This window comes from Phragmites australis, chromosome 19, assembly GCF_958298935.1.
Source record: "Phragmites australis chromosome 19, lpPhrAust1.1, whole genome shotgun sequence".
Classification (NCBI taxonomy): Eukaryota; Viridiplantae; Streptophyta; class Magnoliopsida; order Poales; family Poaceae; genus Phragmites; species Phragmites australis.
In genome coordinates this window covers 19,703,927-19,717,498 of record NC_084939.1, presented here as the reverse complement: position 1 = coordinate 19,717,498, position 13,572 = coordinate 19,703,927, and the positions used below count along the sequence as shown (strand labels likewise).

The window sequence follows — 13,572 nt, the reverse complement described above, 5'->3', positions numbered from 1 at the left end:
TACGATTTGTGTCTCCGTCCGTCACTGTTAACAGTATATCCGATCTCACCTTGATACAATAGTAAAAAACATCATTTCGGAACTTTCGGCCAAAGCATATCACTTTCACCTTTCCTCCCTCCAAATTAAAGTACACACTAGATACATGTGGCGCCTTCTGCTACCTCTTAAGTATCTTGAGTGTTACGATCAATCGAAGATCAAAAAGGTTCCTAACGCTCCTGTTCCTTCTGACGTAGTATGATTACTGCATCCTTGGAGCCTGGTTGTCACACATGTATGTGCAATGAGAAGCCATCATGCCCTAAACACAACAGGAAAGCAAGACAAACGCCCCAAAAGCCATCATGTAACCCCTTTCTGTTCAGCGCTTTTTATCTCATTAACTATGATTAATTTGGTCACCTAATTAAACCTCAATTCTTTGCTTTGCAGACCAGCCCTGCCAAACATGCCATGTGCAGAAACCTTCCTTCCCCAAGCAGCTCATCCCTTTGCTTCATCGATCCCTTTATGATCACCAAAGGAAAAGAATCCTCTTTTTCTTTAGCACTTAACACTACGGGTTACAGCACTCAACCACTAAAAACTTAAAACTTCTGTACAGAGGTTGCTTAATCACTGCATATGGAGTAGAGAAATTTGTGTCATTGCACACGTAGCAAATAACACTCGATAGGACACAGTTCGGTTTTATCAATCACTGTATACAATTCATGTGCCACCTTTTCATAGAAAGGAAAATATTGCGCCACTTTCGACTGTTCTGCGCCTTTCTTCTTCCTCCCGTCACTCCTTTCTTCTCCATTTTAGAAAAAATAAATATCACCTTCAAATACGGTGCCGTGTGCTTTTATCGCGTGTCATGATTTGGTAAGGACCGTTGCAGAATTTCCCTTCATCACCGACTGACAAAAACCCTCCATAATATATATTGCAAATCACAAAACGACCCACAGGTCCATGTGATTACTTTACAAGAAATTGGTAAGCATGGCAGTACCCTACCGTTCTCCATCCCCGGCCCATGGTGGTGTGTGCACGAGGGCACGCAGCCTCTGCAGCTTCACTCCACCACCGCACTGCCCTCTCTGTCACTGCCATTCTCCATGTGCCCCAATCACTGCATCTGGCTCCACCTCCATTTCATCTCCTTCCTCTCCTCTCAAGTCTCCATTTATATAAAGGCTCACCTGCTCCACCGATCTCCAATACAGCTAAATATAAAGCTCCATTTCACCCCTCGATTCTCACCTCATCTCACCACTGCAAAACCAATCTCTCTCTCTCTGTCTGTCTCTCTGTGTGTGTGTGTGTTCATGTGCGTGTTCATGTGTTCATGTGTTCCATATTTCCATCCCATTCTGTCATCGGCGTATCGTCGCAGGCACAGGCAGAAGGTGGTGGCTTTCGCAGCCGTGAGAGCAGAACCAGCATGAGCAGTGGCGGCTCCCTGACCTCCCCTGCTTCGGCTGTCTGCTCCAGATCATGGTAACATATATATGTACTGACCAAAACCATTTGGCATTCCAATTTTTTTTCAATTCATCTACATCATAGGTCTACTACTTGAGCTGGTTATTAGATTTATCGTTGCCTTAATAATCAATCACTTATCTAGGTAGCTAGGAGAAATAAATCAGTCGTAGTTAATTGCAAAAAATTAATAGTTGAAGCTCACTTTGTCTCATGATGTTTGCATTGTGTCGCTCAAGGTCTATAAGCGAGGACTCGCTGAGGAGGTACGTGAGCTACGCGAGCGAGAGCTGCATCCAGGAGCTGCTGGCCGCGTCGGACTCCGACCGGGGCGGCGGCGACGACGACGGCTGGAAGGTGCTGGCGTACCATAACGGCGTCGAGATATCGAGGCGGCGTACGGGGCCGGCGCACGTGTTCCGGAGCCGGTGGCTACTGCATGCCGTCTCGCCGGAACAGTTCATGGCCGTCGCCAACGCAGTCGACGCCGCCAAGGTGCTGTACAGTCTCGCTCATTTCATTAAAAAAAAACTCGCGAGATTATGCGAGATGTGCCGTGGTCGTGGCCCTAAATAATTTAATTAAAAGTGACCTTAAAACTTTTGTGCGAGGACCAATAGCACTTTAATTAGGTCGATTATGTGATTTGGCTAGTAAAAATCTTCTTTTGGTTCAACGCTACTTTCTTAGATCATAAATACGTAACGTCATTTTAGATAAGTTTCGAGTAAACTTTTAAAATTTTAATTATCAATAATTTTTAAAATATTTAGTTTTATTATATAAAAATTATATGTGTAGATTTATCTTAAAATCCACTTTCATAATATTATAAACTTATTATTCTATTTAAAAATAATGGTTAAAATTGTACATCAAAAACCTTACGATAAGTAAAACGTCAAGTATTTTTGTGGAGAGAGTAGTACTAGTAGTAATTTAATTTCTTTTCTTTTATCAATAGTATTAATTTAAGATTTTTTTTCTTTTAGCAATAGTATTGATTTAAATTCGCGGATCAACGACCGTGATAGGAATAGGAGCAAGTGGCATACGGCCAAAAAAAAGGAGCATTTTGGTGGTTATTAAAAGGTCGCGGCGGTGAAGTAGATAAGTAAAACCTGCTCGGTCGTAATGGCAGTAAGTACTTGGCTCGTGACTCGCCGGCTGGCATAACGCCCGTGATTCTTAAAGCCCTTTTTGTAGCGATGCACCGTCCATCTACCGTCACGAGAATTAACAGTAAGCAGTGTCTCTTTTTTTTGCGAGGACAGTAAGCAGTGTCGTTAACAACGAGTATGTAGTGCTACCTAGCTCTTAATTAACCGCAAGGTAAATTAACTACTGCTCCTTCCGTTTCAGGGTAGCTTTGACAGAATAAGTTTTGAAATATTTGTCTATCGAGAAGGTTAAGAGTATAGTTATTACAATATTTCCGCTTTTATCCTTAATTAAACGTTTTGAAACATAATATTTGGTCGTATCATGTCATTTAGCATTGGTATGGATGGTTATTTTATATTGTGCTTTTTTTTACATATTTCTTCCTTGTTTAGTGCACACCGCCAGTGATTTCAATTTTGTTTTATAATTTTTTTTCACCGATAAAAAACCAATAAAATATGAAATTTCGTAGAAATTTTAATATTTTTCGTCATTTGTCCTGTGAGTTCTACATGTAAGTGAAAAAAATTTAAAATTATATATTTCAGTTCCCTTTAAAATTCCTAAAATTTTACTGAAAATTTTAACAAATTTTAATCCCTACACACCTAGCTGTCGACAAGTATAATGAAAGGAGGAGTGCGGTCGTGAGAAATGCTTGCTACTGTAGTGTAAGAAACCAGGCGCTTGTCTCGTCTCCGCGACGTGGACAGAGGACGGAGGCAAGGCTGGTGCAGTACCGGTGACGCAGACGCAACAAATTCCGTGCCAACTTCTCGCCATGCTGGGCGCATTAATGTACAGTAATAGTTACACATCAACACATGACATGTTTGACATCTGACACCTGTCCTTCGTGTCCCAAAACAGTACTGGTACTACTAATACTAACTGTAAGCCTTTTTCGAACAAAAAAAAAGAGTAAAAACTTAGTCAAGGAGCAGAACAGAAGAGCAGCATACACACATGGCTGCAGCATGGGAGCGAGTACAGGCCAAATCATTTGGCGCATCGCATCGAGATCAGAGAAGGCAGAGGCCGGTAGGGTATACGAGGATGGTAATTGTAATCAGGCCACTCCTATTGCTCCAACTTCACTTATATCTTAGATATTAAATATATATATAAATAGTATGAAATTTGATGTGACAAATGATTCAATAAAGAAAAAGTAAGAAGCTGGTGTCCTATGAAGAAACAATCTATGTTCGAAATCTAAGATACGAGAAACAAACAAATATACATTGAAAAATAGATAATGTTCTCAATATATGTTATAGACATGTATTTTTTATATTCTCTTTTCTCAAAACAAAATAGTTATAGACATGGTGCATTAAGAATTGCCTTGCGCGTGTTAATTAATTACGGTTAGTAGATGCGTGAGGTGCAGCCATCCATGTGAGCGCACGTTCAGCCACAGCCCACATGCATGCATGCGCGCCAAACGAATAGGATTGTCAGGCGTAGTGTTTCAAAAAAAAAAAAGGATTGTCAGGCGTTGACGAGGAAAAAAAAGAACTGGTTGTGCGCTCATCTCTGTGCATCTTTGTGTAGAGAAGTACTGCAGATTTAAATGTTTATAGTATACAGACACTGAAAGAATAGCTGGAAACGAATTTCTCGTACGTTTCAATACCAGGCACGTAATTCATTATTAGAAGAAAATAATAGTTTACGTGTGTAAGGACTAAGGAGATGAGTACACACTAAAAGTATTGTGCAGAACAAAAGTAGTCTGTTGCGCAGAAACTGGGTCAAAATTGATGAACTGATTAAACCTGCAGGCACTTGATTAAGGACCACTGTGTGGGCTTGTTGGCAGCTACCTGCAGGGAGGTATCCACCATGCTGGGATGGTCCCAATCTGGCAGTTCAAGCTTTTACCACTTTAGGGGCGGTAGCTAATCCCTGCTCTGTCGTATCATTAGTCGTTCTTGCAAGCTAGGGACGTTAATTGGCTGTCAGATCCTGGCATGTAGCTAGGTTAGGAACGTTAGGTTCAGGGGCAGATCTAGAGGGCTGGGGTTTTACCTACTGAAACTCCATTATTGACGATTATAGGGGGAGGATTATTGAAGTTAGTATGGTGTCTCAGTGCAGGAAGTTTGTACTTACCTGATGGTTTGATGTAAGTATTTTTTATCTCGTGTGTGTGGTAGATAAGTATCATAGCTCTGGAGTAAAAAGAAAAAGAAGAATAGGTAGGGATGGAGATGGAGAAGAGAGAAGAGAGAGCCTTCTCTACATCAGTCACTGGTTCGGTTAGGCAATAAATATGCCAATTAATATGGGTCTAGAGCTCATTCATGGGCCTGTCAGATTCATGAGCTCAAGCCAATATATGGCTTTTGATATATTCATTAATTAAACTCTTCTCTGCTATCTCGAGTATTTCCTTTTTTTGTGAAAATTGGTTTGTTACCCGTAAAATCTAAGCATGAGCTCATTAGAATCATAGGAAACGGTTTGGTTTCAATAGGAACTGGAAATACTTTTTACTCAACCATACTCATTATTTTCATCGTTCCCACCTCAGAGTTGTAATTTCGATGTCAAGCACTTGAAATCAACTTATAGGAGTTTTTTTTTTTGAAAGAATACCTACTGATTATAATATATTAAGAAAGCTGATTATAATATACTACTTATAGGAGTATTTCAATTACTGTCCTAGACCCTTGGGTCGACATCCGATTACTTATCGGTTGAGATTGTTGGATTTGATCCATGTCGACTGAAATTAAAAGAGATGGTTTAAAGCATTTGACAACATAGTCGCGCCAAAGGGGCTACTTAGCAACATTAATTTGCACTCAAATAGTATAATGGCACTACAAATATGTATGTTTATTGATTTTTGAACGAGTGCAGCAGTGGGAATCTGACCAGCTGGTGGAAGCTTCGTACATCAAGGAGCTGGGCGACGACCTCAGCATCATCCACCTCAAGTTCGGCGATGCCTCCGCCAGGCGCCCCGCCCGGCGCCGCGACCTCGTCGTCTACGAGCGCCGCCAGGCCATGGACGACGGCACGCTGGTCGTCGCCGTGGCGTCGCTGCCCAAGGAGATCGCCGCGGGCCTGCTGCCGCCCCAGGCCGCCAAGGGAGGCGGCGTCGGCCGGGGCCTGCTGCTGCAGTCCGGCTGGGTCGTCGAGAAGCTCGTCGACGGCGACGTCGGCTCGTGCGTCGTGACGTACGTTGTGCAGCTGGACCCGGCGGCCGGGTGGCTGCCGCGGTGCCTCGTCAGCAGGCTCAACAGCAAGCTGGTCATGATCATCGACAAGCTCAAGAGGATGGCGCAGACCACCGTGCCTGCCGCCGAGGGTTGCAACGCCGCCGACGAGGTGTGACGGCGATGGGGAGCGACACCGATCAGTTGCATGCGTAGTTATTTACCTACGTAAATACCTTAGTTTTTTAGAAATGGGGAGTGCATGTCGATCGAGGTGTTCGTATCACAGACGATATAGTACTGTCATACGATGTGAGTGAGAATGTGTGTTTTGTGTGTGTGAGTGTGAGTGTACGTACGAACGTACTCTGGCTTTGCAAACGGCTGCAAAGCCTTGTAACTGCGAGCTGCAGTTCAATTATTAAAAATATATAGATAAATGTAGCATCAATTTTGTCATATCTTTTTCTAGAGGTTGTATGACAAGTTATCAATTGCTCACGCCATCACGGGGCTCTGCTTGACAATTTAAATCTACACATACGTGCCTCTAAACCTATCATTTGTTGGTACAATTTAAATAATTAACCAAAAATCATACATATGCATTAAATTTGTGTACAAATATATTTGTACTACCACAGTAAAAAAACAAGAGATGAGGCTTATCTTTTGTTCAGAGAAGGATTTTTTTAATCTTTTTAGAACAAATGAATATGTTTATGAACAAAATTGTTTCTATACATCAAGGAAAATTTATACATATTTTAGCACAATGCAGATGGGTGGCGATCCGACATTGCCACTAACGAGGTGGAAGTGTAATATCTTTGTCTACAGTCATAACTTTGGTAAGCGGAATTTACTAAAACATTGACACATCAGAGTGGCATAGCAAAAGCAAATAGTAGCATAGCACAACATTGTTGCATATGACGGATTAGAAGAGTCTTCTTATTTGTTGTGGGTGTTAGTGGAGGTTATTACTGTTAAACTTCGGTATCCTTTGTTCCATATTTACTATAAATATCAAATAACTTAGAACAAATATTAGTATAATAAGTAGAATAATCGTAGCCAAGAGCATCAGCTAGAATCGTGAGAACTCTGCAGAAACATGTGATTTTAGCTCTAGGATCTAAATAAAGGCAAATGTATACAACAAAGGAATTCATTTCCAATATTTTAAATTTTAGATTTCATAGGAAGTACACAGTCTCTTAAAAGATTATCATTTTCATAGCTGTCTAAATGAGTAGCAATTTCAATAATATTATATACTACTAAACAAGATGTTGAATAATAAACTCCTGATAAACTCATAGTTGAATCATAAAAAATTCTAGAAACTCTAGTATCCTTTCGTGAACATATCAATGCGCTTATATGAGTGAAGTTTGACCCTCATGCCAATGATAGTGTGTATAAATAAACATACCAAATGTGCACTTATATGGTACAATATTTTTAACATCAAGAAAGTAGAGTTCCATCTTACTGATATGTCCACAGCAAACTTACGTAGATGCACACCCATTACAACACAATACTGCTTATATGCTACAATTCCTTGGTTAGAGGAGTTCACAAAAGTTATTACAGTACAAAAATCCTCTAGGTATTGCACCAACCTTTTTAAACTGGATTTTACTAAAAGATTGATAATATGACAAGCACAACGTTAATGTAACAAGAAAGATTCAGCATATATGCTAAACTACAGAGTAAGAATATTCACTGTTCTAGAGTTCGCACCATCATTATCTAAAGTGATAGAAAATATATTTTTTAGTCCAAAGTCTTCAACTACTTGAGATATTTTTTTCAACAATATTTTCATCAGTATGCGCGTTGTCAATCAGCCAAAAATATATTATTATCTTTTTTAGTTCCCAATCATTATTAACAAAATGAGCAACCACACTAAGATAATCCTCTCTAGCCCTACCTGCTCATATATCTGCGGTTAAAGCAACTAAAAATGTATATATTTCTAATTTTTCTTTAAGCTTGCTACGACACGCATTGTAGTATTTTACCATATTCCTAGTAGTTGTCTGTCTAGAAACATGTATGAATCTAAGATTATGAGCTTACTTAATGTAATCTTCAAATGCAGCAGGCTCACTGATGTTGAGTGGTAGATTCGCTCTTGCAATGAAGTGGCATATCTCTTTTTGAGCATTGGCGGAACCATACTTCCAAGGATGAACAGAGCTGTCAGGGTTGTACTACAGTATCGTCTGCTTCATGGCTGCTCCACTCTTTCGCTTGGAAGGTGTGGTGTACCTCTTCAAGTGTCCCGTTCTATGTGAGAACTTTGTAGATAATTCATTTGCAAATATAACACTTAGCATACCTGACACTTATCATGTCTTCTTCTCTGTAGATCCTTTCGAAGTCTTGCCTAACTTCAGAAGTAGTGGCTCTTGATCTTTTAGAGCCGGTGCTTGCAGACATGTGTGCACTTGTAGAGCCTCACGATGGAGGTGCTGCTACATGGGAAGCAGCTGGAGGTTCACCGTCGGGTCCTTCTTCACCTGCAGCACTGCTATCAAATGGGTTCCCTAAGAGTCCTTGAAGAAAAAAAAATCATAATCGATGGACGTATTATCATGATTGCCGGCGTCCATGGTCAATGTTGAATGGCACTAAAAAAATTCAAATATTCAGAGTTAGAAAAGAGAAATAATCAAATAATAAAACAAAGAATGGAAGAAACAAGAAAGAACATCGATACAAAAAATCACCAAGATTTCTTCAAAACAGCAGGATGACGGTGTTGAAATTTCTTAGATTTTTTGCAACAATTCAATCTAATTTTGCCAAATTATCGTAAATTTTCAAGAACTTTGAGAGAAGAATGAGAGGAGGAAATAAGAGAGCAAATATTGTTGCTGGTGTGGAATGGGAGGGCAAAATGGTGCTCTATTTATAGATAAAAATGGTGAATTTTGTTAAAAAAATTAAATTTTTTGGAGCCCATACAATCACAAAACGGCTAGAAATTTCAAAAATGTCAGGTTAATGGGTTAAACGGGCAGGGCATAGCCCATTTAACCCATTAACCCACTTGCCCGATGGGCCAGTCGTGCCCGGGCCAACCCGTCGCAGCCATGCCAGCACGGTGTATCGAGGCCTTGGCCCAGGCATGGCCTGGCAACACGTGTTGTGCCCGCCAAACCCGCTTAGCTTCAGGCCAGGCCATACCTGTAGTAGCAGGCCTCGGGCTGGTCCAGTTGGCCAGATTTTACGAACGAGCATGAGATCTCCCCATTATATTATAATCCACCATCACCACCAGACATCACGACAACTTGAAAGAGCGTCTTGTTAATTTCTAATCGCCTAATACGCCACTGATCATCAACCTAAATAACTAAGCACCGATTAGAAATACACAGTGGAAGTCATTAACCTTGATTCGGGGAAGCCATTAGATTGGTCTTGATGGGTCGGTAGAGAGCAGCAACAGGATAAGATGTTCAGAGTTGATGTCGACCGGGTCATTGTTGTCGATGTTTGCCATCGTAGTTGTAGCAGATCACCAACGAGAAGCGGCAGTGAGGTCGGCGGTCTTCGGCCACCTTAGCGCGAACCTTTTGATCGGGATTGTTGGGGATTTTTGAGCACACGGGAGAGAGGGAGACCCAGGACGCCGGCTCCCTTTTAATATAGCGTTGGTGGACAAGACCATAACCAACTCGGTTTGGTTAGGTCACCGATCATGGCACGGACTCGGTCAAGTTTGTTAGCTGAGATCATAACCAACATTCTTCCACTTGATTGAATGGCTAATCATCATTAGTCTATACTTAACAAAATACCGCACAAGACAATGCGGTCACAACATCTATAAAAAAAGTCATTGGACCTCATAATCTATAGTACACAACTTCATCTTGATATGGATAGTCATTTATGCCTTGGGAGTTAGTTTATTTCTTATGGTCCTTTATACTCAGGATCGTGAAACTAATATCTTAAAATAATCATCTTAGAATCATAGGCTATCAGTTAAACCCATACCAACAATAAGCCTTTAGTTAGTGGGTCGATAAGCATGGACTTTGTACTTATATGCTCAACCTCAATGGTTTGATCCTGGATCCTATCTTCACAACATGATACTTATTGTCAATGTGTTTGGTAGCACCACTTATTGTTACTCAAAAAGAAAAGTGCAGCTTTGTTATCGCAGTATATCGTGAGTGGCTTACTTATGCTATCAACCACTCTTAGTACCAGGACAAAGTTCTTAAGCCATATAGCCTATCCGGTAGCCTCATAACATGCCATAAACTCATATTGCATCATAGAAGATGCAGTAAGGGATCATTTGGACTTTTCCAGGAAATGACTCCCCTCTCGCGAGGGTAAAAATATAGCCTAAAGTTGACTTCTTTGTGTTCATCCACCCCACAAAGTCAGCATTTGAATAACCCTTAACCTCAAGATTATCAGACTTCTTGTATGTGAGCATGAAATTCTTAGTTCTATGCAAATAATGCAATGTCTTCTTGACAGCTTTCCAGTGCTCTAATCCTAGATTTGACTAATATCTGTCCAGCATCTCCATTATATAACCTAAGTCAGGGCATGTGTAGACCTAAGCATACATAATTCTCACGTCTGCTGAAGCATAAGGAATCATCTTTATCTGATCAGCTTCTAATTGATTTCTTAGGGATTTGAATGAACCAAAAGTATTCCCTTTAACAACAGGAGCACGTGATATAAAACAATTATGCATATTATACCTTTTGAACACTCTATCAATGTAAGCCATTTGGGATAGGCCTAATACCCCTGTGGACCTGTTTCGGTGAATCTAAGTGCCCAAAACGTAAGATGCCTCACTAAGATCCTTCATATCAAAGGTTGATGATAAAACCTCTTGGTCTCATACAACATATCCTTGTTGCTCCTGGCTATTGAAATGTCATCCACATAAAGTACTAGGATAACAATTTTTCTCCCCTTAACCTTAATATAAATGCAATTATCCACTTCATGTTTTTTTAAGTCAGTTTTTCTTATGACTTCATCAAACTTAAGATATCATTGCCTAGATGTCTACTTTAATCCATATATGGATTTTCTAAGCCTACATCCCATGTGTTCCTTGCCTTCAATGATAAAACCTTCCAGTTCAGCCATGTACACATTCTCATGCAAGTCACTATTAAGGAATACAGTTTTAACATCCATCTGATGCAGCTCTAAATCGTAATGAGCAACATAACAATACTTAGTGAGTCTTTTTTGAGGCAGGAGAGAAAGTATCATTATAATCAATCCCTTCTCTTTATGAAAAAACCTTAGCAATGAGTCTTTCCTTGAATCTTTTACCATTCCCCTTAGAGTCATGTTTAGTTTTATAAACCTATTTACAGCCTATTGTTTTGACTCCGTCAGGAATTTCTACTAGATCCCAGACTTCATTAAAACTCATTGAATCCATCTCATCCTTCATGACCTCAACCCATTTTGATGAATGCTCGCTCATCATGGCATCCTTAAATGAGTTAGGATCATCCACCTTCCCTATGTTGTTTACGTCTTCATTCATGTACCAGACATAGCCATTCGGAAGTGCAGACCTTCTTTCTCATTGTGATCTTTGTATGGGTTCATAAACAATCACAAGATTCTAATCTATGTGAGGCTCATCATTAGGTGTTGCACTACTAATCCCAAAATCCTCTTCTTGAGAGTGAACATCTGGAGTTGCAACAACAGTGTAGCGAAAATGGATCTATTTGGCCATGATTGTGATTTTGGTGATTAATGACAAATAGTCAATGGGACTAACATATTTGTCAAGAATATATGTTAGTAGGTCTTATGGATGCAATACATGAAGAAGCCACCGTAGCCAGGATAAAGTTTGATTGAATTGGAAAAAGTCGCAAAGAAATTGTTCTCACTGAAAGGTCCGACGATGGAAGAATGGCACTCACCGGAACATTATGTTCAGAGGCGGTTTGCCTCACCAAATGATCCGGTGGTAAAGAGTGTACACGCCGGAGCAATTCTATCAGAAGGAGTTACAGTGTATTGCACTCATCGAAAGATCCGATGATCAGAAGATATGTACACCAGACTAATTCTTGCAGAGAAGAATCCAAGCGCAGAAGATTGAAGATTTACTCACCAAATAGTCTGGTGATGAAGTGATGCACACCGAAGGCTTCACCGGAGCATTTAACAAAGTGTGTGAAAAACCCAAAAAAGAAGAAGTTCTACACGCCAGAAGGTCTGGTGATGAAGACAGTGCACACCGGGGTATTTTGTGCAGAGAAGAATGGCGTGATCTGGCTTAGGAAAACTCTCCGGATAGTCCAGTGATGGATTGATGGTTACACTGGACAATCGAGTGTTCAGAAGAATTCTGAGTGGAGTTTCAACGGCTAGTTTCTGAGAATGTACACACCGGATGATCTGCTGCTTATACCTCTGTTAATGCCATATCATCCGGTGTTCACAAAATATGTGAGCCGTTGGGATAACGACTAGTCCGCGGGGTTGAGGCTATAAATACCCCTCCACTCATTCATTAGAAGGGGATGGAGTCCAGAGAAACCCTTGTACACATAAGAAGACATCCAAGCCATCCAAGAGCATAAAGTGTTCATCCAAAGTGATTAAGTATACTATTAGTGAGTGATTAGTGATTATAGGCCTAGAGAGAAGAGTTGCTAGGTGCTGCAACCTAGAGTGTGGATCAAGGAGTGATCCAAAAGTGTACCGAGAGGTATGCCCTTGGAGTCTTTGTGACTCGCCGATAACTTGTTGACCCTCCGACTTGGTGTGGAGCGACGACAAGAGGATTGTGCGGGGACATGGATGGTCTTGTCTGTGTGACTAAAGCTTTGAAGTGAATATGGCGTTCAAGTGACCGGAAGAGAGGTTAGTGATGAGACCTCGCCTTGGTAGCTTGGTTGTTTTTTCAAAGGATTCGATCTAGTTTTGATGTCTTTTGGTGTTCTTAGTTGAAGCACGAGGAGTTTCAGTGTTCTTCCTCTTCTCGAGCTTTTTCACCTTCCACTGACGATCATCAACCTTGCCAAAGCATCTTGGGTGAGTCTCCAAGGCTCCCATGGCAAGGATGTGTGTTTTGGGAAGTCGATTTTGAGTTTGGAGCTAAGTTTGTAAAGTTCTCGAGTTATTGAGCTTTGGAGCAAAAAGAAAGGATTCAGATAAGTTTGGTTCTAGGAATTGTGTTGCTAGGTTGGTGAGTGAGTTCTAAACTTTATAAACTATCTCAAACATGTTTCCCTATGGTTTGGAGAGGCTCGCAAATCAAATTGGCCAAGTTTTCCCCCTTGAAGCAACCTCTTTGGACAACCTGGATAGTCTGAGAAGAACCTGGATAGTTTGGGTAATCTAGTGAAAACCCCGATGAATTGTGCTAAAAAATAGTTAGGGTTTAGGGTGCAAGTTGAGTATTGTGATGATTGTTTGGGAGAAATGCACTCGAGAAAGAAACGTGTAGATAAGGATCGAGCATATTTTCATACTCTATTGTTCATTTCGTATCATACCTTTGAGCATGCATTATCATCAACCAATAGTATATGGGTCCAAGTAAGCGATTTCTGACATAGCGAAAATAGCACTTGCTTGATGTATGTCGGAGTTTGACTTTTGCCTCTTTTCGTCTTATCATCACAATAGGATGAGGGCTCGAGGTAGTGATCTTCCTGAGGGTTCTAATGAGAACAACCCCGTGCCGCCTCTTCTCCCGAGTATGGTG

The 13,572-nt window shown here is 40.7% G+C and overlaps 1 protein-coding gene across 2 annotated transcripts; it reads left to right on the top strand.

Annotated features, from left to right (window-relative positions):
• The first annotated feature begins 870 nt into the window (after positions 1-870).
• LOC133901064 (uncharacterized) lies at positions 871-6,272 on the top strand. Of its 2 annotated transcripts, none has more exons than XM_062342362.1 (3): positions 871-1,491; positions 1,716-1,971; positions 5,518-6,272. In XM_062342362.1, exons 1-3 carry the CDS (start codon positions 1,028-1,030, stop codon positions 5,989-5,991), a joined length of 1,194 nt encoding a protein of 397 aa, XP_062198346.1. In that variant the 5' UTR covers positions 871-1,027; the 3' UTR covers positions 5,992-6,272. The 2 variants fall into 2 exon arrangements, with proteins under 2 accessions (XP_062198346.1, XP_062198345.1); XM_062342361.1 differs by having other exon boundaries at positions 877-1,491; positions 5,515-6,272.
• Positions 6,273-13,572: the final 7,300 nt, after the last annotated feature.